General features: G+C 40.0%; 2 protein-coding genes across 3 annotated transcripts in view; both read right to left on the bottom strand.

Annotated features, from left to right (window-relative positions):
* Positions 1-633: 633 nt before the first annotated feature.
* Positions 634-24,659, bottom strand: part of LOC117789065 (triple functional domain protein) — a 26,358-nt gene continuing 2,332 nt past the window's right edge. The window contains exons 3-14 of one of the 2 annotated variants that reach the window (XM_034628079.1): positions 21,698-21,829; positions 21,146-21,269; positions 16,346-16,640; positions 15,425-16,078; positions 4,802-4,927; positions 4,155-4,744; positions 3,937-4,098; positions 2,685-3,417; positions 2,419-2,632; positions 2,243-2,359; positions 1,740-2,183; positions 634-1,470 (exon numbers count right to left, since the gene is read on the bottom strand). In XM_034628079.1, the coding sequence (XP_034483970.1) occupies positions 1,265-1,470; positions 1,740-2,183; positions 2,243-2,359; positions 2,419-2,632; positions 2,685-3,417; positions 3,937-4,098; positions 4,155-4,744; positions 4,802-4,927; positions 15,425-16,078; positions 16,346-16,640; positions 21,146-21,269; positions 21,698-21,829 (3,797 nt within the window). In that variant the 3' untranslated portion in view covers positions 634-1,264. Of the gene's footprint in view, positions 1,471-1,739; positions 2,184-2,242; positions 2,360-2,418; positions 2,633-2,684; positions 3,418-3,936; positions 4,099-4,154; positions 4,745-4,801; positions 4,928-6,718; positions 6,829-15,424; positions 16,079-16,345; positions 16,641-21,145; positions 21,270-21,697; positions 21,830-24,659 lie in introns of those variants that run through there. The other variant, XM_034628080.1, reaches the window with a different exon arrangement.
* LOC117789068 lies at positions 23,028-24,169 on the bottom strand. Its single transcript, XM_034628089.1, has 3 exons — positions 24,115-24,169; positions 23,871-24,044; positions 23,028-23,816 (listed from the first exon to the last, which is right to left on the bottom strand). The coding sequence occupies exons 1-3, from the start codon at positions 24,133-24,135 to the stop codon at positions 23,445-23,447; spliced, it is 567 nt and encodes a 188-aa protein (XP_034483980.1). The 5' UTR covers positions 24,136-24,169; the 3' UTR covers positions 23,028-23,444.

Here is a 24,659-nt window from a genome sequence, read left to right as displayed (position 1 = left end):
CTGAATAAAAGTTGTGAATGGAAGCGTTTATATAGCATATTTATAAGGTAACTTTGCAATGACTACTATTACGACAGCTGTTTACAGAAAAAAACAACTGAAATAAATATATGGATGTGCTGTTATTTTGAAACAGAAGACGATAAGCAAAACATTTATCACATCAGTTTAGACTCTTTCAAAAAATTGGACTGCTTTAAAAGTTTCATTTGTTAATCCAGTTTCAACTAAAATAGGCGTGAGTGTCTCATTAAAAATTGGATTTTAAGGTTTTATTTATGATCCACCAGGAGACCTACTACGATTATAGCTACTATTACTACTTTTATTACCGCTTCTACTAATGTGAGTATTTATGATAATTTAAAAGCTGCAACAATTTATAATTAAAAACTATTGCTCCAATTACTATATTTCTACTTTTATTGCTAGTACTACTTTAACTTTTACCATAATTATAACTGCTTTTACCATTTATTGCTACTAAATTTTTAGTTTAAACTACTATTTCCACTGCTACTACCATTTTTTGCTACTACTATATTTTCAATGATACTACTATTTTAACAGTCACTAGTACTTTTTTACTATTGACACTTTTTCTATTCTTAAAATTTCAAAGACGTTCTGTTATTTTGAAGCAACATTTATTCAATTCTTTGCTTAATTGTATACATTATTCATATTTTAAAGATATGCAATTATTTATGTATATTTTTACGATTATCTAAAGATAGGCACTTAATTTACATATTATTAACTAACTGTACGTTATGAATTTCGTTTTCGTTTCTTGTTTTATTTATTTATTTTTCTTTTTTTGGGCGATGCAACGCCCATTTCGGCTGGCACATGGTGTGTGCCCCTCGATTCGTGTGTGTGTGTGAGTGGGTTGTTCGAGTAGATTAAGGTTGATTAAGATCTATGAAATATATTTCGACATTGACACATTGAATTCAATTATTTCAAATTTTCTAAAACAGGGAGAGGATGATGATTGGATGAAAAGATGCATCCAGGGCAAATAATACAATAGTATGAAATTGTTTATGACAAATTAACAGAACTAAAATGAAATAAATAATAAATAACAAAAATAATAATATTAATGATAATAATAAGTATACATAATGTATAATATGATAATCTGAATCTAAATCTGATGAAACCGTTTTGCTAAAGCTATACATGTTTTTGTTTTATTTTTTTGTGTTTGTTTTTTTATTTCGAAATAAGTATTCGCGCATCTTTGCTAACTAAAAATTCATTTATTGCTTTCCGGGTCTGCGGACTCGGCAGCATGGGCGTAGGATTTGTAACGACGGAGGATCACCGACGAGTTGCTGCTGCCCGCCATCGATGCAGCTGCTCCAGATGTTGACCAGCTGATCCTGTTGCCCATCAGCTGCTCCGCTGCATGGGAATGTTCCTGTTCCGGCGTTACAGATATATCGGATAGTATGCCGCTTTCTGGATATATAATAATATATGTGGAAGTAAGTATAAAAACGTATAATTCAAAATTGGAACACAATGAGCATGCAACACGAGGTGGGGGGAATACACGAAATACTAGTTAGGCAGGGAGTGTGTGTAGGGTATTTACAGTTGTGTGTGTCTACTAATACTGGAAGGAGTGTTTATATACAGGGAGAAACAAAGGAACAAACAAATAAAAACAAACAACTAAAAGCAACAGGTGACGCCTTAGAAGAAGTAGCACAAGTCAAGCTCAATACCCATGGACAGCTGGCTGACAATTGTTGTGGATCGTTTGTGATGACGCTTGTTGTTGTTGCTGTTGTTGTTGTTGCTCCTGCTGGAGCTGCTGCCGGCGTATGTGGAAGAGGAAGTGGTTGTGTTGTTGTTGTTGATTCTAGACGAACTCTCTGCTTCGCTGCTGTTGCTCAGCTTCAGCGCCTGTGTTTCATTAATCAACTCCAAGGTGGCAGTGTTGTTGTTGTTGTTGTTGTTGTGGTTGCTGTTGTTGCTCGAGAGTTTGTTAAAGTTGAGATTCAAACTGTGGCGTGTGTTGTCGTGTCCCGTGTGTCCCGATGAGCAGCCACCGCTGATGGAGGAGCTGCTCGTGGTGCTCGTACCACTGGACAGAGAGCTCTCCGAGATTAGAGAATTGGGGCGTCGCATGCTGCCCTTGCCAGGCTCCGCATGACGCAGCTTGGGAGCTATTAAGCAAATGTCAAATGAATCAGCAGAACGGGTAATTACTAAACAGATTACTTACTTTTGTTTAGCTGTGCTAATGGTATGGAACGATCGCTGATCTGATTGTTGCTGGGACGTATGTCCAGGCAGGGTTTGCTGCCAATGCCCATCGAGGACATCTCCGCCAGGCGAATTTCTGTCGCAGATTAAAAGTTGCTCAACATTTTGATTGATGTTTAGTATTTGTGAACTTACCTCGATTTCGCTTCGCCTGTTTCCAGAGCAGTTTGGATATCTCCTCGGTCCAGGCGTTCTTGATGTCCTCCGACATGCACTGCAGCATCCAAGTGTCGTCTGGCTTTCGCTTTCTAAACCAAATCTCAAATTTGGTCGTCGAATCACCCGTGTGTGCTGTGAGTCCAATGTCCGAGGTCTTGATGCTGTTCTTATAGATGTAAATGTCCAGATTCTGAAAGTGAATTCATCAGAGATTGTCCATGGGGAAATGACAGCTTACGCACCTTGTGATCTGGAAAACGGCGTGCTTTGCTGAACAGCACCAGCTCCTCGAATAGAAACACCTGACGCAGTGTCTTCTTGCCACCGCGTCCTTGCCACACGAGAAACTCGTTCTGGCGCAATAGACGACCCTGTTCCTTGACATTGACATCGCAGTCCCGCAGCGAATCCATGGCCAACAGATCGTTGCCATGACGCAGCTGGAATTTGACCATCTCCTCGGCACGCTGCAGTTCCTCCACATCGGCGGCAATCTCCTGCAACGCAGCCCCCTCCACACTCTTCACCGCCTTCACCAGCTGCTGCAGGAGCAGCGCATACTTGCCCATCCGCTGTACCGGCTTCAGTAGGTACGAGGCCAGATCCATCTTATCCTGTAGCTGGATCTGCTTTGGCTTGAAGAACGAGGTGCCATATTCACTCAACAACGTGTCGCTCTTGGGCTTGTTCTTGTTGTACAGTGCATACAAGTAGAACTTGGACTCCATTTCCAGGAAGGCAGCGCCCACCTTGAGAGGATTACGCTCATAACGCTCCAGTTCGCCCAGAAAATGTGAATTGTGGAATTCAAAGATCTTCTCAATGTTGCCAAAGATCACATTCCTTTGGCCACGCAATGGCTGAGGAATATCCTCCCGCAGCAGCTCATCTATGTAGTTCTCAATGACGTAGTACAAGGAGCGGACATAGTCGCGTTCGGTACCAATCATTTCGCGCATGATCAATAGAAGCGTTCTAGGGAGAGGGAATTATAAATTAATCTCTGATCTCTAAAAATATTTTTTGGAATTAGAAGGGGTCTAATAAGTTTGTTACAATCTCGAAGACTATAATAGCTAGACTTATGAAAATTAATATAGGTCCTAATAGACATATGAGTTTTACAATAAAATTTCGCCACGCCCTCTTCCGCCCAAACAAATCGAAAAATCAAGTAAAACGAGCAATTTGTAACCTACAGTCTTGACTTTCGGCACTCATAATGAGTAGGATATTCCGGACGTAATCTAAAAATTTAATAACGATCAGATAGTAAGCACTTAAGTTATTCACAAGAAAATTTTACGCGTCTTATTGAGAAGAAGAACGAGCCTGGCGTTATAACGTACAGAGATTACAGGATGTTTACTTATGTGTGTACAGAGTAGGTACAGAGTCTCTTACAGTCGGCTTAACTGTACTGTTGGCTTTTAGAGTTAGATCTACAGGGTCAGTTACAGTCGGGTTGTCTCGACTGTTGATTTTTCTAATTACTTTTGTATTTTTGGTTCCAAACAGCTGAGCTCCTCCAGCGTGGTCAGCTCAAAACTGGAGGCATGGCACTGCAGATGAGCATTCGCCTCCATGGGCGAGCGCATGTCCATGTATCGCTTTGTGGGACGCTCAAAGCACTCATCCTCGAGCAGCTCATCGTGACTGGAATGGGGAAAGATATAAGCCTTCATCTTGTATATAGTTTTCACTTTCCTCACCTCTTCTCGTTGAGACTCTGACAGGAGCAAATGCGCGCCAGTTTCGGATTGCGTTCGCAATTGTCACAGACACCGACGCCTGAGTCGGCAATCTTGGATTGCTGCTCCTCGCCATCACCGTCGGCATCGCAGTCGTTGTCGTTGTCGTGCTCCTCCTCCGGTTCATCCATATCCTCGAGATTGCGACTCTCCCGCCAGCAGCTGCAGTGACTGCCACTTGGGGCACCATCAAAGGAGCTGCCATTGCCGGAGCTGCAACGATAGCTGCCCCTTTTGGCTGCCGTCTGTCCCGGCGTGCTACTCGCTGCCGGCAGAGAACTCTTCCTCATGACGGCCGGCAAGTGCTTTTCTATTAGCGATGTGGCGCCCAGTTCATCGGCCAGACGTTGCAGCTCCTCCAGTGCGGCCGTCTCACGCTGATGCTGCGTCAGGAGGTGCAACAATCTGGCGCCTCCCTCAATGCGTTCCCGTGTCTTCTCCAGCTTTTCCGAGAACTGATCCAATGCTGTCTTCAGATTGCCAGCACTCTCGCTGAGCACGCTGATCTTATTGGCTGCCAAGTGTAGATCTCTGCCCTTGGCCAAATGTTTCTATAAGGAAAACTATTTGTGACTCTCCATAAAATCAAGATCTTTAATTGAACTTACTCTGGCAATGAAATAGTATTTCTCAAACTCCAATTCCTGTGCCTTCAATGTCGCCTCGTTGTCCAACTGAAGCTGTGCGAACTTTAGCAAATTTTCTGCTCCGTCACTGGCCAGCCAAGAGGTGACCTAAAAAACAAGACACAGTTTGAGATTGAGATTGAGATCAGCGAGGAACCTTCAACTCGTTGTAAAGCACGCCCACGTCGGCGTCAAGGTCCAATTCCCCATTTCCCAACGATGAAAAGTGAAATTCAAGCAAGCGATCGACGACGATCAACGATCGACGATCTAATTAGCCTCCACTTTACAAATTAAAAAGCAATCGGGCACAAATCAAATAAAATGACTCCTCTATGGGTATTTCAAAGTTAAGCTCCCAAAGGTATCGACAACAACAACAAAGATGACGATGACAACAACAACCACGGGCCAATCAACGATCTCACATTGATAATTTTGTAGCTTTAACCAATTTTTAATCACCTGCTGCGTCCAATTGAATTGATACAATCGATGATGCGACGAATTATGGACCAGGGGAGGGGGAACCTGCACTAACTAACCAGCTTCCAGCTTCGGCTCTCGGCTCTTGGCTTCCAGCTCTCAGTTAGCCACGCGTGTGCCGCACCGCATTCACTTTCCGTTTTTGGCTTGCCTTTGTCGATCTTTGGCTTTGAGATAATGTGCCCCAGCTACATTTGGGGGCATGTCCACGTCCACGTTTACGTCCTCCCCAATGAATGAATATGTCTGCTGGCAATGGGGGAGCGGACTGTGAAGCTGATGCTGAATGCTGAGCCAGCACCAAGTTGCTCCAGTTTCACAGTTGCCGCACAATCAGCAGAGACTACCTCGAACCCAAAACTAATGCTCGTATTCGTATTCGTATTCGAATTCGTACTCAGACTCAGACTTAGACTCAGACTCCGACTCGGACTCTTCATGCTCATCAGATATGGCAGGCCTGGCCATATGAACAAATCTTGCCAGCATGAGCGACTGATATACAGGGTGTTTTAGTTGTGATTAATTTAATTGATAAGTTTTCGAATTTACTGGTCGCTTTTTTCAAATGATTTAGAAAACATCTCTTTGAAATAAAGTAAAAAATTGTTCTTAATTTTATGTTGATTATTTTTAATTTTGTTTTTATAATCATTGAATAATTTTAGCATTTCAAATTGTTGTGAATTATTGACTCTATTTTGGAAATTGCGTTAGGGATTGAAAAATGATTTTTTAATAAAATCTAGTCCTTTTTTTAAAATTAATATTTTATGTTTCGTAGAGTCAGTGAAGCCAGTTAAATATTCAAAGCGGCAGTTAAATATATAATAAAAATATAATTAATTTTTTTTCTTTGCTTAGTTTTTACTAGATAGTTAAGAAAACTTCACAGTGCATTAAAAGATATGAGAATCATATTTTCTGTTTTTATTGCTTGAAGCATTAAAGCACTTTATTTTGTTTGTTATTTTAATGATTTATTCGCACAACACGTGTTTTATATTTTTTGGTAGGGAGCACCCTGTATAGTAGAGCCGGCTCAGTTGCCTGCATTGTTTACATGACGGGGCGCAAGGCCTTTTTTAGTTTTTTATTGAACGCTGCCATTTGAGAGATTGTTTCTCAACGATTGCCACACACAGGCAAAAGTCAATAATAAATAAATTAATTGATTTACTAAATCGTTGGTTCAATGAAATGTTTAATGCCAGCGATAAGACTATAGCCGGAAAGAAGCTGCTGTTGCTGCTGTTTTTATTGTCGTTGCAAGTGAAATCATCGAATGATGCAAAATGGTAGACGATAAACAAAACAAATTCAAAACAAAAACAATAATAGAAACAAAAGTTTCAAACTTCAACAAGTTTCAGTTGGATGCACGTTCAGTTAGTTGGATGAATGATGACTCACATAGTTGGCTATTTGGGCTGCCAATTGGTGACTGGCAGCTGTTTCATGCTCACTGCCAATTGGTGTTGAGGGGCGGGAGTTGGAGGCAATCATTGCGCGAATCGAGCTCAAAATGCGATAACAATTAAAAGTGCCCCGCTAAGCGCGACAAACGGCAACAACAACATGCCACAGGCAGCTCTGAATTGCAACTGTTGCTCGTACTTGAAATTGTGCCGTTGGCAATCGACAACAATCGCTGCCAATCGACGTCAGCCTATCGCCAGCCCATCATCAAATGCTTACACACACACACACACACACACACACATATATATACACACTTGCAGTGATGCAGTTTTTCAATTTACGCGCCGTCGGCGTCACTCAATGAAAATGAAAATGAAATGAAATTCAATCAAATCAAAACAATTAGCGAGAGCAAATAAATGTTCATTTGGTGCTTGGTGCTGGCAATGGCAACGATATTGGAATACGCACTGGAATGGCCAATGGAATTGCTATTGGAATTGGAAGCTTGGCCTGCCACAGGCCCAACAACAATGCCAATGGAGTGGGGTGTTGTTGACGTTGTTGTTTGTGCTGCTGCTGCTGCTGCTGATGACGACGTCGCCAACATCGTTGCCTGCTGTAATTTGCTTAGCTAAGTAAATAACTTGCAACGTGGGAGAAGCAAGACATATGAATCTTCCACAGCTCTGACTATCTATCTCCCCTTCCCCTAACTCCCCTCTCTGTCTCGCTGTCTATCTCCCCTTTCGCTGATAAGCTTGACTACATATTTCTTTTTGTTTCTACTTCTTCTATTTGCCACTGGCAACTGGCAACTGCGGATGTTGTCTTTTGTTGCTGTGGAACGCTGATAAGCGATTGCAGCGGGGAGTTGACTGCACTCTGCCTCTGATGATGATGATCGGCACATCTTAGAGAAGCTGTTTGACTATTGCTGTTGTTTGTGCTGTCGCTGATGTTGCTGGGTTGCTGCGTTGCTGTTGCTCTGACATAAAACGCAAATTTAACGTGACAGTTTAACAAGTTGATCGCATGCGCCATAAAACACATGCAACACCTACAACAAACACAACAACAGCAAAAACAACTCTTGCAACAACTATGTTGCTGTGAGCATGCGTGGCTTCCAGTGGTGTCCACTGTGGCAACTGTTGCTGCTGCTGCTGCTGCTGCTGTCGTGTAATTTACGCAAATGTCGCGTATTTATCTCATAGCCATAAACATTTTTTAAGCCACAATATCGAATTTATTTTGACACTTAACAAAGTTGTTGCCATTGTTGTTGCTGTTGCTGTTGTTGTTGTTGTTGTTGCTAGTGTTGCTATCATAGAAAATTCCGACAGCTATTGGGATCTTAGTTTTGTTTTTGTGTCTACATTTGTCTCTGCCTGCCTTTTGGATTCTGTGTCTATTTGTGGTCTCAGTGTAATTTATTTGAAGAACGTCTTAAATGATATGCGTTTCCCATTTACAATTTGCCACATTTGCCACATTCGGACTGTCTTATTTGATCTTGGCTAATTTGTGCCTCATGCTGTGTTCTTGCCTTATCCACAGCTGCTTATCTTTGGCTCTTAAGTTTTTACTATTTTAACGGCCATGTTTAGTCATTTGCCTGCTAATTTATGGCAGTTACTCAGAAACTATAGCGACTAGAATTTCCATCTCTCCTCTCTCTCTCTCTCTCTCTCTCTCTCTCTCTCTATCTCTCCCTTTCTCTTTCGCTGTCTAACTAGTCAGGGTGAAACAACTGAGCGGAATGCGTGCGTCAAGTGAGACATTAAACATGTATCTTGCCACTTTAAGTGGAAGCATATCAAACGCGCTGAAAGCCGCAAGTACATGAAAGCACATAAAACTTAAATAAAACTCTTGAGTTATGGGTATAATTAAAAAAATATATATATATATTTTTAAAATTCGTACAAAGTTTTAAAAAGAAAACAAATGAATCAAAAAAAGTGCGAAGCATCCGTAAATAAGTTTAACACACAATTAATTAATAAATATTAAGCTGACATTTAATAAAAGAGCAACTTTTAAAGTTATTTTAGCTTTACACCTAGATAAATAAATAGTTTTCTTTCGATTTTAATAAATAATATTTTAGACAAGGCTGCAAACCGGTTCTGAACCGAACCTCGTAGAACCCGTTCGGTTCGGGTTTGTAAGCAGCCCGAACCGGATCATAAGCCGAACCTTTGAAATTATTTACTTTGAGAACCCGAACCTAAGCCAAACCGCTAACTAAAATAAAAAATTTGGTTCGAAACAAAAAAAATAATTACATAAATTTTATGATTTTCTAATATTACGCATTATTTGAGACTTCGGATTAAAATAAGTCATATTTAAATCTTTAAATGTATCATCAAAAAGATTTTATATATTTTTAATTAAATTTAAAATACATATTTTAACTATGTCTTCCTTTACAATTACTTAAATGCTTTTCAAATAAGATTTCTTACACCTGAAAACTTTGAAACGTAAATGTTTTTAATACCTAAGGCTTACACCTCTAACAACCTTAGAAAGCTGAGCAAACTGATCTTTTCTACTAAAGTACACTAATACTTACACACCAACTAAGACCCATATTTTGTTAACATATTAAAGCTCTTAATGGGTTATTAAGTATTTGGAATAATTGAAATTAGAAACTCAAAGTAATTTATTTTAAATTTTCAAATATTTCTTTCAATTTTTATGAGTGAAGTAAAATTACGAGTCCTAATCTAGAAAAGGCAAACCATAAATATAAATGGAAATCTGAAACAAAACTTTAACGGCATCGTTAAATTTACGTAGTTAGACAAATTTCTACAGTACATAAGTACGAGTCTGAGTAGTACTTGCAGTTTAGTGTTTGGAATAAAAATAGAGATGGGAGTTTCGTACCAACTGAAGTTGAAGTTGTAGCTGAATCTGAGACTGAGACTGAGTTTGAGGCACGCTTGACTGCATTTTTGGTGAGCTACAATGAGGCGTATGTATAATAAAGCAATTTCGTTTAACTATTTGACGCGAAAAGGAGATTACAATTTGAGTTATTTTTTCACTTTCCAATGCAGCGAAGCCGGGCAGCAAACACGCCCCAAAACCCAAACTTAAACTCAAATCCCATCCAGAGGCAAAGGCAGAGGCAGAGGCAGCGAGTCATAAATTGTGGCCACAAAAGGCCAAGACGTTAATGTGGTGACAATATTGCATGCAGGCGACTTGTTGCTGGTCGAAAAGCCGCTTTACTGCAGCAAGTGCAACAGCAACAGCAGCAACAACAACAACAACAAGGGGCATGTGGCAGTGACAGTGACTGCAGCTTATCGTTGAATCAAAGACGGAACGGACGTGACGACGCGTCGGAAAAAAAATGATGACAGCTGTTGATGAAGTTGACGATTTCTAAAAATGCGTGTAAAATTAGTGTTAAAAAACATGTCAAACTCAATACGACAGTTACATTTTGACATGCCCCAAACGATGTTGCCGACAACAATTACGTTTTGTTTGCTGTCACTCTACAAGTTCAGGTCTTGGCCTGGCTTTGTCTCTGTCTCAGTCTCTGTCTCTATGTCTTGACTTGGTCTTGGCTTATGGCGAGTGTGAAGCGTCTTTGGTTAATTCAATAAATACGTTGCTGCAAATGCAGATGCAGACATTCTAGGCGGCAACTTGTTGTGCCTCGGGCAACTCAATGTCTGCCAAGCTAAGCGTATGATTAACGTCTACATTGATGACACACAGAGTCAAGCCGCAGCTTCAGCAGTTGCAAGCTGCTGTTGCAGATGAAGTTGCAGCTGTGATCTTGAGTCGAGTCAGTCGAGAGCATGAGGCATTGTTTGTTCGCGTGGCGAATTTGCATGCATCAACCGGTTGCAGGCATCTGCTTGGCGGCACTTGCGGCAGTACCATGCACCAGGTTGCAAGTCCCAGATCCCACATCCCAGTGAAGATGTGTCTGCTACGAGGGTTAATACACGCGGCTATTATTAATGCCAAAGTCATGCCACTGTGAATGGGTCTCGGTCTCGGTCTCGGTCTCCGTCTCCGTCTCGGACTTTGTCTTGCATCTTCTTCTCGGCATGTCGACACTAAATAAGCCTTCATATTTCATGGCCAGTTTGCTGCCTGACCGAATTCTATTCTCCAAATGCTGCAGCTGCAGTTATGCAAGCTGTGGCAGCCACCGCATTCCATGCGGCTTCCAGGATCCCGCTTCGGGTTGGGTTCGAATGTCAGAGGCCATAAATAAACCAGGCTTTGCTTCCGCGCCAAAAAATAAAGTTAGACTCTGGTCAGTTGCAACAGCTTCTTGTGGCTGCAAAACTGTTGCAATCTTGACTACTAGGAGGGAGTATTGGATATTCAAGGCGCGAAACAATTAAACATAGTTTTCATTGCACAAAGTCGCCGACAGAGCGCAAATTAATTTGAAATACGGGCGACGCTCAAAGAAAGCGCCCCAAACAAATCCAATTTCACCGCCAGCGTTTGTGTATTTTTATCTGTATCTTTATGCAGCTATCGGCCAAGACGCGTCAACTCTTTCACCAACAGCAGCAGCAACACCCAACGCAGACACACACACACGCACACACACACCCAGTCAACACTTGTGGCCATAACTGGAGCTTCAGTCTGCCCCCCAATCCGCTCCGAGTAATGCAGCCGATCAACAATTTAGATATAATATCGCATATCGCATCATAATGTCGTCGTTGTCGTCGTTGTCGTTGTCGTCGTAGTTGTCGTTGTCGTTGATGTTGTTCCCCTCCAGCTCCTCCTCTTCATCGTTGTTGCTCTGCTGCCCAACAAAATGGCGACGGCGGCATCTTTTTTCGCACCTTGTTTGAATGCGCGCCTAATGGACGACAGCGACATTTGTTAGGTGGCGGAGTCGCATTCGCATTTGGCATTGCACTCAAGAGTTGAAGCTCGTGTTGGCTCAGTTTAGTTGCGGTTTTTGTTAGTTAACTACATAAACGTATTGATTTAATTAAGAAAATCAAGGCCAACGAACAGATAATACACTTTTTAGAATATGTAAGTTGTTTGTGCACTATTATTTGCAATTAGTAAACGGGTAGCTTGATTTGTTTGTAAGATTAAAGATTTTAGAAGTTGAATTTAACTATTAAATTTAATTAACTCATCTTATTCTGTACTCTATATATTTTCTGAATTTTGCAATGCCTATAAAAATAGTCAGAAAGTTAAACTGTATGCACATATTCAATGAAGTTCTTAATATCAACACATACTATCATTAGAAATCTTCTTAACTTTTGATATACGCGCTTAAAATGATTTAAAATTCTTATAATATGATCAGTTATTATATGGTCAGAATAAAATCCTTGGACATTAATAGGTATTCAATTTAGAACTCTTGTAAGCAGATTAAACTTTTTTAGTCGTACTTATTTTTATTATTATTCGGGTTTATATGGAAATTTTTCTCTTATACTAATAATTAGTTTTCACATATAATAATATTTTTGATTGTTGAATATTAAATAGTTGTTTCTTTAATTTAATTTTTAACTTGTAGGCCTCTAATGTGCTTTTTATTATAAAGATTTAATAAGAAAAATAATTATATAAATATTTTATGAAATCATAAATGGAACTATTTATAGATACATTAAATGATAAAAATCATAGTAATTGAAATCATAAAATTATCGTGTCTTCCCACGCCAATTATTGAATTGCCTAACTGATTATTTGCTATGCCAAATTAACAATGCTCTGTAAAAAAGTTAGAGTATTCAACTCAAAAATTCAAACACGGCACTGTACAAAAATTGGAAGCTGTCAACGGGCTTTTAATTGAAAGCGTGTTGGTGTTAAATGTTTATAGTATCTCTTAGTATAATTTTAGCGGCGATCGCGATATGACAGACGCAGTATGACAGAAAGAGAGGCAGAGAGAGCAAAATGGATAGAGAGAGAGAAAGAGAGATAGACAGATAGAGTTGGACAGTCAGTCAGTTGGATGGATGGACAGGCAGTCTGTCAGTCAGTCAGTCATTCATTCAGTCAGTCAGTCTTATCGCTGAACTACTTTTGAATGAAAACTAATGAAATGAGCCAGTGAAGCCATCAATGGAGCAATCAATGAGCTCGACTTGGAGCTGTCAGAGTATTGCAAATCGATTGAAAATCGCAACAAAATGTATTTAATTTCTTTAACCTTGCTTTCACTTTTCTCATTAACTTTTCGTCGGCAATTAAAATTCAATTTTTGGCCCCAACCATGTTTGGTATTTTGATAAATGGCCGCACATTTCTCAGAGGCGGAGGAGCGTGTGAAAAATGTCCGAAAACTGAAAACTGAAAACCGTAAACTGCAAAAAATCAAATATCCAATGCTAACAACAACAACAGAAACGTTAACAAGGCGCTGCAAATTGTTAAATACCAATTTCCGCAAATTATTAAATGAAATTGAAGATCCAGGAGCCGTTTATCTATGAGATATTCGCACAAGTACAAGTATCTGCGTATCTTTCAGCTTTTCAGCCTGCGTGTCTGTCTGTCGTGTGTTCGCAATTTGACATACTTTTGTTGTTGGCCAACAACAGCAACGGCAAACACACATGCAACAATCATAATAATAATGGCAAAACTTAATAGTAGCGCGAAAGTATGACGAATATGTAAACGCATCGCATCGCATCGCAGCTCAGGCTGAAACCGATGCAGAGGCAGAGGCAGAGGCTTCCTTTATGACTGCGCTAACTAATCCCACAACAAATTATTGTGATTAATCAGCGAAATTGCATTAGTGGATGCAACGAGTCGTTGCAGAGTCTTCAGCGTCTTCAGCTTCTCTCTCTGGAAGCTTTGGGCGTTGCTGCAACTGTCATTGGCGCTGATTAAGCGCCGCCGAGTAAAGATTACCCAGGCCAGATAACGCGAATGAGAAGAGAGTTGCAACTGCAACTGCAACTGCAACCACAGTTTGAGCCAAGTTGTGGGTGCGTGCGTGCTCAATTATGCATATACGGCAGCTGTAACTGCAACTGTTGCACTGTTGCACAGTTTGGCTAGGGGGCGGGGTTAAAGGTAGCCAGCGAGATGATCATGAAAAGCCATTCATCTGCCTGGCCCTTGAGAGCCAGAGTCTTCGACTGCTGTTGCATGCCGAACAAACCATTAACAAGTCAATTAAAATGCCAGGAAATGGCCAACTTCAATTGCAAATGTGATTTGCAGATGCGCTAAAATAAAAACACTCGAATCTGAATCTTGGCAGGCTTATCTAACGGCTCCATTTGGCAACCAACCCGATGGCCAAGTCAACAAGCCAATTGGCTACCGATGGATGATGGCTAAGCGAACCCGTTGTGCACATTAAGCGGATGCGCGTAATAAATTAATAAAGCCAGGCATTAAATGCAATGCATATTCAATTAACAATGTCAGTCGCTGTGAGTGCGCCGCGTATCTGCCAGATACATTTGGCATTTCGAATGTGGATGGCGCATTTCCTGTCGACTCAAATGTTGCCAGCTCATTAAACCCTCTTGTTTTATCATACCACCAACTTCAGCTCCACTTCAGCACGTTTTTTGCATATCAATTGCAGTCAAACAAGCAACAAACATTCATGACATCAACATAAATATATTCCAAATGTAAAGAATGAAGAATATTAGTGAGAGTAAAAAAAATCATTTTAAAATTTAGGTTTAAAATTTTTGATTTTTCAAGTGTGTATAAAGGATATTATTGTTGAATTAAGATAATACGTAGATAAATGGATATTAAAGAGTCAACAATAAAAAAGTCAAAGAAGCCTAAATTATTTTATCCAACTGAAAACAAATCTTTTAGAGCCCCGAAATAAAAGACAATATTGTTGGGAAAAATCGTGCTTGATTTGAGTATTTCGTACTTGGTTTTAGAGAATCTGGGAGTGCCATGCTTCTGACATCACATTGGATTAATTTTATCCCGCTATCCCGCATTTTTTTCTGTGTATAATTTTGAATTGAAGAGATGTTCAATTGTGGAATGGATTTAACATACAAAAATGCGTATTTAATAATTGTAGCCCTGAGATACTTTTAAAATAATGGTATTGAATAATAGTTTAAGAATCTCTAAAGCGTATTATTAAAATGTATGTTGGAGATACTCTTTAAATAGCAAGATCTAATCTAGATTGGTACGCCCACCTGGACTTTCCGTACTTTAAATATTAATCAATTTAGAAATTTCTAAAGCATATATCATTTAATTTAGGAAATTCTATGGGACATTCTATAGTTATTTTAAAGATTGTTTGAGTTTTACCTTGAAGAATTCATTAAGCAATTTATGTCTTTACTTATGTAAATGTATCTTTGAGATTTGCCTATTAAGAGCAATTTAGATACTCTTACTCTTATTAAAGAAATCTTTAAGATACTTTTGAAATACAATCAAGCTATTGATGTCTTTACTTATATAAATATATCTTAAAGATTTGCCTATAAAGAGCAACTTAGATACTCTTCCATTTATATTATTAAAGAAATCTTTGAGATAGTTTTAAAATACAGTAAAGCTATTGATGTCCTTACTTATATAAATATATCTTTGAGATTTGCCTATTAAGAGCAATTTAAATACGCTTCCATTTATATTATTAAAGAAATCTTTAAGATACTTTTGAAATACAATTGGTTATAATTGACTCACCTCATTGATCTCATCCTCCAGGGCACGCTGACGCGTCAGTTGTCGCAGTCGCTCGCGTCGCTGCTCCGTCAACTGCTCGAGTCGCTGTGCGGCACGATCCACCTCGTTGTAGAGTAGCGTCACCTTCCTCAGCTTATTGGCTGCATCCGAATTGCAAACAACTGCAGTTGGAGCAGCGGCAGCTGAAGTGTGGGTTGTGGAGGGGGAAGCTGTAGCTGTAGCTGGAGCTGGAGCTGTTGCTGGAGGGGAATTGATGGCACTGGCTGCCTCCTGGAGGCGCAACAGCTGTGTGGCGCCACGCTTGCGCAAATTGTGCAGCTGCGAGTCCATAAGGGCACGACTGAGGGCACGATGCTGACCGTAGAGTTGTCGTCGCGTTGGCAACCCCAACAAATCGGCAGCGCGTATGTCACTCAAGGCAGCAACAAGTCGACCGCCGGCAGCGGCACATTGACGCTGAAACGCCTCGAGTTGGCCAAAGAATTCGCGCCACTTGAGAGCGTCGTGATGATGCTGGCCCCGGAGCAAACCGCTCGGCAGTTGTGATGGCGCAACACTTGTCGTGACTTGGTCCACGCTAATGAATTTAACCAAATGCGATGGCGATGCCAACTGCAACTGCAACTGCAACAGCAACTGCGAGTGCGAATGCTCCTGTGTGTGTTTATTTTTTTTTTTTTTGGTTGAGGGGGAGGTAGATATAAAAACGAAAAAAAGCCGTCATTAGTGGCCAGGTAGGTTCTGTGTTTTTATTTATTTTGGTTTTTTTGTGGTCTGCTGGCTCAAATGCTGGCCATGTAAAGCGGTTTAATTGGGTGTCTGCCGTTTGGCTGCTGTGGGGCGTCAACCCAAAACAGACGGAGAGCCCTCCTAATGATTTCATTTTGTGGTGCAATCGCAAAGGTCAGACTCTGAACTTACCGGCTGATCACAGCTATTGCTGTTGTGGTTCTGTTGCTGCTGTTGTTGTTGTTGTTGTTGTTGCTGCTGCTGCTGGTTGCACAATTGCAGCAAATTCGCATCGAGACAAACGGCCAAAATTTCACAATTGCCAATTTGCTTGCTTAACAGTTTGAGACTTTGGCAAATTAAGTCGATTACGCATAAATGTTGCGACTTCTCGATGGCAATTAAAATGGTAAATGTTTGCTGGGCGGGTTTCAGTTGTTGTTGTTGTTGTTGTTGCTGCTGCTGCTGTGTACTTTTATGGCCAATGCTGAAAAAAATACATAAGTTAAATGCAATGAGTTGCAGTAAGAAGTGCATGGTCAGGCGCTCATAAACAACGTCAAATGTGTGGTGTAAATTGTGAATGTGGCAGGTTGTTCGCTTGCAACTGCAACTGCTCTGAAACAGAGCTAAACTGAGCAGAACCAACTGGCAAATGGCAACTGGCAACGCCCAAAACAAGTTCAACTTAATTGGCAATAAGCGGCCTCTGCCACTTGTGGCAACAAGCAGCCCACAACTAGATGTGGCAAGTTGAATGGGGATGCTGCCTCCTGCCTAGCACTGTTATACTCATACACGTACTCACACTCGTACTCGTATTCGTATTAGTACTCATACTAGTGTACCTTTGAGTATATCAAAACGGCGGCCAGTAAATATGACAAGTTGGTAGCCACTTTTAATCAGCGTAAATAAAAATTGAAAATTGCCGCTAATGGCAGCTAGCGCATTAATAAAAAGCCCAACAGGCATTTTCTTAACACTTTACCCCAAAACGTTTTATCCCGCTGCGTGTAGTCCAACTCCCTCATCGTCTTCCTCTTCCTCTCGAGTTGCAGGCTGCCTGCAGCTGCAGCTAACTGTAAATGCATGCCACTAACGGCCTGGTCAGACGGTCAGACGGTCAACCAGCCTGTTAGCCAGTTATGTTCTCACAGCAGTCCATCCACCCCCGTCAGTGAGTCTGCTTTTTAGCTGATATTTGCACGCAATGCGCATGCGGCAGGTCGAGTTGCTTTCTGCCGCTGCAAGTGGCAAGCTAACAAGCTGCGGGTTGCAAGTCTTCAGCTTCATCATCATCTCTGGCATGTTTCGAGTTTAATGATGCCGCACAGCACGGCCATCAAAAGCATTTGGCATTTCAATTTGAAAGCAACCTACACATGCGCTAAAGATGCCATAAGATTTGAAAGCAAGGTCTGCTACGAATTTGGTATACTCTGAACATTTCCTACAATTGTGAAATTGAAGAACATTGTATTCACAAAAAAAAGAAACAAATGAAAGCTCGTTGTTACACAATAACATGAAAACAAATACACGCTTTACATTAACATAAAGTTACTTAACATAGCATGCAAATGTTATTCAGAATATGCCTGTCACTGAATTGAATGCTGTTAAACTTATTGAACACTAACAAAGAGTTACTTAATATAAGTAACATGCAAACACGGTTGTCTTTTCACGTCACTGTATTGTACCAGACTTAAAAAAGGTTCCGTAATACTTAAAAATAATAATTTGTAATGCTTAGTCTAATTCATTAACTTTATGATAGCAACACAATTAATATTTAAAAAAAATGGAGTCTTTAGGTATGTACGCACGTTATGCATAAAACATAATAAAATCAAATTTAAATCTATAGAATATTAGAAATATTTTTAAAACTGCAAACATTTAATTCCTTTACAAAACATATAAATGCTTTAATGAATGTATAATTTTTGTAAATTCGGGGTTAAGACTGTTGTGCGCATTTATAAATATGTCAAATTTAAAGAAATAGTTTTTAAAAAAAATTCACTAAGCCTACAAATAATTTAAAAATTTTGAAAAGATTATCCAATGTACCAACGAATAAAAAATCTACCACTTTTGGTACAAATATACCAAATGTGATAGCCGTGTATGCAAATGCAATTCAAACTCAGCCCATTAATTAATATTTCCTATTTAACAATAGTAAGGCAATAAAGTTGTGAGACGCTGTTAACCATGCTCAGCATTTACATGGCCAGTTATTTAACATGCCATGCAACTGTTATTAAAAGGGAACCCATAAATCTAGCTTATGTAAGATTTTTCCATGCAAAATTTGATACTCTTTCAAATGTGGTCTTATAGAAATGACATTACTTTAAATATATTCAGTACACGACAAATGCTATGGGCAATTCCATGTGATCCAACTGTGTAAAAGAGCAATAAAAAATGTGTGTAGTCCTAGTCCGGGTCGGGCGTGTGTAACCCGAGCTTTCTTTATACTCGTATTTGTATTATGTATTATGTATTATGCGCGGGCATGCATATTAATACCTTTTGCACTCTACATGCTCTCGTACCAGGCGGCATTTAAAGATTCCCAGAAGTGCAGACCCATAAAAACAAATTTAATTGCAAGCTGTCATACACACAGGGAGAGAAAGAGAGAGAGAGAGAGAGGGAGAAATAAACATACAATACATCCTCTTAGAGATGGATCATAGTGACAGGGTCAAATGTGCTCTGGGCCTAAAGTGGGATGATGTAAGTTTCGGATAAGACGTGTCTTAGACCGTTGTGGTTGTTGTTGTTGTTGACACTGTCAGTCTGGGTCTTGTCTTCTGGTAGTCGTCATCTGCTATCTCGGTGAAAACTTTACTTAGCTCAAATATTTAATATTTGCGTGCAGTTGTCTGTCTGTCTGGCATTTGGAATTGGACAGGCGAGCTAATGAATACCTTACACATGTCGGCAAACAAACGCGAATAATGTCAATGGCTCTAGCTTCAGGCTACAGAGAGGGAGGAGTTTTCAATGACGGGAGGGAAAAGAGGGGGAAGAAGACTTAGACTGTGACTCTGACTGTGACTGAGACTGAGTGGCTGTCCAAGTCCAACTTGTAAAGACTTTAGTGTCATCGTCATCGTCATCAGACAGACAAGACTGGAGTTGTGCCAGTTTTGGAATTTTACAAACTTCAAATTGCTTGTGCAGTTTTGCGTTTGCTGTGCAAATGTTTGTCAAAGTTTTCTACACGATTTGGCCGCATTTTATCAATTGGCATTGAAGCAATTAACATGCAGCTGGAACTCGGCACTAAACTGAAAACGGGAATCAGAATTTCATATAGAATTCAAATTGGAATTGGAATTGAAATGGGAATGGGAATGGGAATGAGAATGAGAATGCCAAGTCGTAAGTGGCCAACGAGTGTGTTCTCGTATGTCGATTTAGATTTCACAGATTATTCTGATATTTCCAGGAATCGTGTGGAGGAGCAACAACAACAGCACAAATAACACAAGCATTCATCGTTGGGCCACTAAAGTTCACATCATAAATTTAAAGTGTCACGAATCTGTCTGAAAAAATCATTCATACGCCTGCAGCAAACTCTCCCTCTGCTTTGCCTCCTATCTCCATCTCTTTCATATTTTATTCTCCCTTATTCACATACGAGTACATTACTTCCTTCTTTTTCTCTCATTGTCTCCTTCTGCCCGTTCGCTCCACAAAGGGAAGCCGAAAGAGCACAGTCCCTCAAGCGACGTGTCTGCCATGCTTTAGTAGATCCAACAACTGTTGCCTGCCCGCCAGTCAGAGACTAGAATTCCAAATTACACTATAGAACAAAGCACAGCTTAAGATACTATCTTGATGGAGTTCTTAACAAAGTGTTAGTGTAGTACTAACTTGATGCTAGATACTATCGACAAAGTCTCTACAAGTTAATGTCAATGGAAGACAGTAGAAGTTAATAAGAAAGATCTCCGAAATAAGCGTAGGTTTTAGCAGATAGCTACTAAATTTATTACTGTTATGTTATATAACGTATGAGATAAGATTTATTGTCTGTGATGTATAAGAAACTTAAGATCATTAGCTTAGAAATGTCGCGAAATGAATTATAATTGTGTAGAGCCAAATTTCATTAGAGTTCTACATTAAATCTGCTCAATTTTGAGATTAATGACATTCCAAATGTCTTAAGTCAGAGTGTATTATTATTTTGGCTTATCTATTTGCGGACTGAATTGGAGCGTTAAATGTTCTTCATAATCATTTTGTAGCGCAGTGTTATCGACATTTAGCTGAGGCTTTTGTTCTATTTTTTTCGGAGCAAAGTTCTCAGCATTGAACACAAGTGTTGTTCGAAGTTGTTGTTGTTGCTGTTGTTGTTGCTGTTCTTGTTGCATGTTTCTTTTATGCCAAAGTGGCAAATTGACTGGCATGCATATTCTGTTGCGGCAATGAGTTCGACTGCCTGATTGCCAGACAGCCAGACGACCAAGCGCAAGGCAGGGAAGAAGAAAGGGAGGCACATAGGGAAGGTGGCAAGGGAGAGAGCTCTACTTGGCCAAAAGAGCCCCCATAACGTCTTAAAGGCTTAAGTGCTGCGCCATAGTCGTCGTCGTCGTCGTCGTTGTGGTTGTCGTTTTTCCCAGCGCCAGTTGGCTCTTGGCTCTTGGTCAGGCATTAACTGCACATTTGCATATCTGCTCGTAAATATGGATGGGCTGCTTGTGAGTCTATAAAGTTTTGCTCCTTCCCCTACTGCCTCACTCGCACTTCTTCTACTTTTTTGCTTGTTGGACAGACAAATTGAAATACCTGGACCCGAGGCACACACACAGACAGCTGTTAGATGTGCTCATTCCCATGCGTTTAGCATTTGACATTAAACTGCCTGATTCTGATTGAGGCAACCACCTCCACTTCTATCTGCCCCCTTGCCCCTCTGCCTCACATTTAACTCACTTGGGAGTCTTGATTTGCACTCACCTGCACTCCGGTATGGTGCTGTAGTAGAGCAACAGAGTGGCCAGCTCATAGCAGTTGAGTCCCGCGCTTGCCACAGCATCTGCGTCCACATTCACAAGTGGGTCGCCTTGGAGGGTGCGTGTGCCTGCGAATATATGGATGTGATATGTATATATATATATGTGATATGGCTGTGATATGGAAATCGAGCTCAATCTCAATTGCTTTGGCTCCCTGGGTGGTCTTCGACACCGTGTTAATGTGCGAAAAAGTGTGTGAATTAATTGAATTGATTTCAATTCAACTCAATTCGAGTCGAGTCGAGTCGAGTCGACTCGAATTCAAGTTGAATTCAATTGAATTGAAAAGCGCTTTTCACCGATTCGCCTCGCAGGCAAATTGCCTAACGGGGCGTTACCAGCTGATTTTCAATTTTCAATTTATATTTATAAGCTACATTTTCGGTTAGTCAGTTAGTTAGTTAGTTAGTTTGTTGGTTAGTTTAGTCGGGGGACTAGTGAAAGTCTAGAATTATGCAGAGCAGCGGTAAAAATGGAAAGTCTGGATGCCTACCTGGCAAATAGACGCCGCTGTTCAATAGTTTCTCGGGCAATTCACTGATCGAGTTGGGCGGCAACAGTTCCGTCTCCCTCTCTGCCACTGTCGCCGTCTCTGTCTCCAGTTCCAGCTCCGACTCGTTGTTGGCTGTTAAAAAAAAATTGACAAGTATTTATATTATTTATATGTATATTTTTAAATACTCGTACAGTATATATATTTAGATATAGGTTAATTGCATTTTAAACGCTCGCTGGAAACCTTGAAAACTGGTTCAGGATCGTGCGACGTGCTTTGCATAATAATGTCATTTGATTAATTTGGTGACAGTAGCCCACACAGTTGCATATTGGCTAAATAAAAGGGGCGTGGCAAAGCCAAACCAGTTGCCCCCATAAATTTGGAGTCGCCACTTTCGCGTGCGACAATTTTTGTATTACAAATGCGGCACATTTGCAGCGTCTGCAGAAATTCTGCACGGACTTTGTTGTCCACCTGGTCGCACCACCTGTTGGTTGTTTGGTGTGGTGGTTTGAATGTGGTGCGAATACAAATGCCAGGTGCTACACTGCACGCTGCATGCATAAGTACGTAATTCAATACCTCCAGAGTTGCCACAGTTGCCCCCGCACTTGTCAGCTGATTTATGCCCGCTTGCAAATTGCACCCACACACCCAAAACAGCGACTTCGGGTCGATCGCATTCCATTGCAATGCACACTGGGACTAGATAAGCATCTCTACTACTCCACTTTTGATAGCTCCCTCTATACGAATAGTGGGTAAAACCCTTACATTATGCTTTCTGTTGCTTACTTGAATTTCACTTATAATTCCCAAGCAGTTTCAGTTTAAAAATACTTCTGTTCCTTAAAATATTTCTCATTTATATTGTTCTTAAAAAATTTATATATAATGTCAACATTTCAAGGTCGCAAGTCAAACGGTTTAGCTTGTACAGTGCTCAGTCAGTCAGTCAGTGAGGTCAAGCAATTTTATTTATATAAATTATGAGATTTCAAGTCCTGTTTGTGTTTTAATTTATGTATCTCATATGCATCTCATTTAAACTGCTTTAACAGTTTAAGATATTTGGTGTTTATGTTCTGAAAATATTCCTCATTTGTAAAAATTTATATTATAATTTAAAGATCTTAGAAAGCCCCTTTACAGTGTCTGATATTTGTAGAGATTGTTTTATATTTATCGTTTCTCATATTTATTTGATTACTGTCATACATTTTCTTTATCTGTTCCTTATTAAATTTTAAATTAACATATGTTGCCTTGACAAGGGTCAATTGACTTGATTGTTGACAAACTGGTTCCACTGTGCAGTGCATTGCTTTGGTTTCTCATTTAATTTTCATATTTTAGGCTTTGACAAATTAAAAGGCATTTGCACCGTTGTAGCTGCCCCTTGTTGTTGTTTCTGTTGCAGTTGTTGCTGTATTTGTTGAAAAGACAACGATATTTTGTGGTTAACCAACGCCTGGCGGATGCTGTGGGCCGCCGTTGTTAATGGCTAATAGCTTTTTTGTTGGCTTTTGTGGCCGAACCGTGGGCGTCGTCGACGCATTCTAGTCAAAAACTCAACTGCTGGTGGTGCAAACTGAGACTGTGATTCAATATGTGTGTGGTTTCAGTTAGAAATGCACCGCCTGGACACCGAAATTGGCTTTAACTAAAGGCAAGTGATATAGATACATTTTGAATGGATGTCGATTGATTTGATTGATGCTGAAGAGCTCGTGAAAATTCTCTAGATGCGCTGCCTTAGCTTAAAGTGACAGATAATGTCGATAATCATGAGAGTAAAGGCGAACCAATAACAATTGGAGAATATAAACCAGAACCAGTTATTGGAGGATGCATAAAGACAACCGCGAGTATAGAGATAATCGGACTGCGCTTTGAGGATTCTATAGCAAGATATGGGTAAGGTGTCATTGGTGATGGGAACACCATAATCCTTGGGTCCATTAATGCCACAGCATTCGTGTGTCATCTCATAATGATACAACTTTTCGCTATAGAAACCTCGAACCACAACATACGCATCAGTATAGACAACAACGGAAAAGCTGCCTGATATGAGGAGAACAACGCTCAGGAGAAACCCCAATATAATTGCCTAAAAAGGGGGATTGGATAAAATTCGATATGTAATTGATTTGGCACAACTTACCACCATAAATAGCGCACCCATGCCACACATTATGAATACCCCATCCACTAAGAGCACCAAACTGCAGATTCCCTCGATCCATGAGAGCAGCGTGAAAAGTGAAGCTAACTCATAAGAAGGTCCCAATTTAATCAAAACATAAACATGTTGGAAGAGAACACCAACAAACAGATACTACGCTAACACAAAAACTATTGAGATGAAGTAATTCCAATAACGGATAAGGATGTTATTCTCGTCTTACCACAATTACAACATTGAGCATAAGACATGTCCAAGATAGTTGCTGTTTGCTGCACTCCCATTCGGTTTTGAAACACATTATCGTATATTTATTTGACAATTACAGCAAGGACTGAGTAGAAATTATATTTTGAAGAGTTTTCATTTCTTTGATTCCTAAATAAGTAATCAAGTTACTAAGCATCAGTTGCTTCTAACAATAGAGTGTGATTATTGATATAAAAAGAAAAATAAAAGAGATGAATGGAGTGAAAATTGTAATTCCCCAGACTTAAGGTTTAATGCTTATGATTTAAAGTTTCATTCAGAAAAATAGATAGTTAAATTTCTGTAATACATCATACCTATATAAAGAAAGTTCAAGAAAGTGGAGCACAGTGAGAAGATGATTTTGTGAAGAGTACACACACGAAATGTTCAAAATCTAGCGAAAGTTAATAATACATCATTGCTATCTGGAATAGTACAATTTATCAAACAGCAAGTAAACAGAAAAACATACTTTCACTAGAATTCTCAACTGATCACAGACTATTCACTACTAGC

Source organism: Drosophila innubila (assembly GCF_004354385.1).
Source record: "Drosophila innubila isolate TH190305 chromosome 3L unlocalized genomic scaffold, UK_Dinn_1.0 0_D_3L, whole genome shotgun sequence".
Classification (NCBI taxonomy): Eukaryota; Metazoa; Arthropoda; class Insecta; order Diptera; family Drosophilidae; genus Drosophila; species Drosophila innubila.
Note: the sequence above shows the minus strand (reverse complement) of the source record. Positions and strands in the feature narration are given on the sequence as shown.

Excerpts from the sequence above, each read along its gene's own strand:
- LOC117789068 (XM_034628089.1), bottom strand. The coding sequence starts at position 24,135 with ATGCTCAATGTTGTAATTGTG. Across the intron at positions 24,045-24,114 it reads TGCTCAATGTTGTAATTGTG|TATCTGTTTGTTGGTGTTCT; the intron begins GTAAGACGAGAA and ends GTGTTAGCGTAG. Across the intron at positions 23,817-23,870 it reads TGGGTGCGCTATTTATGGTG|GCAATTATATTGGGGTTTCT; the intron begins GTAAGTTGTGCC and ends CCCCCTTTTTAG.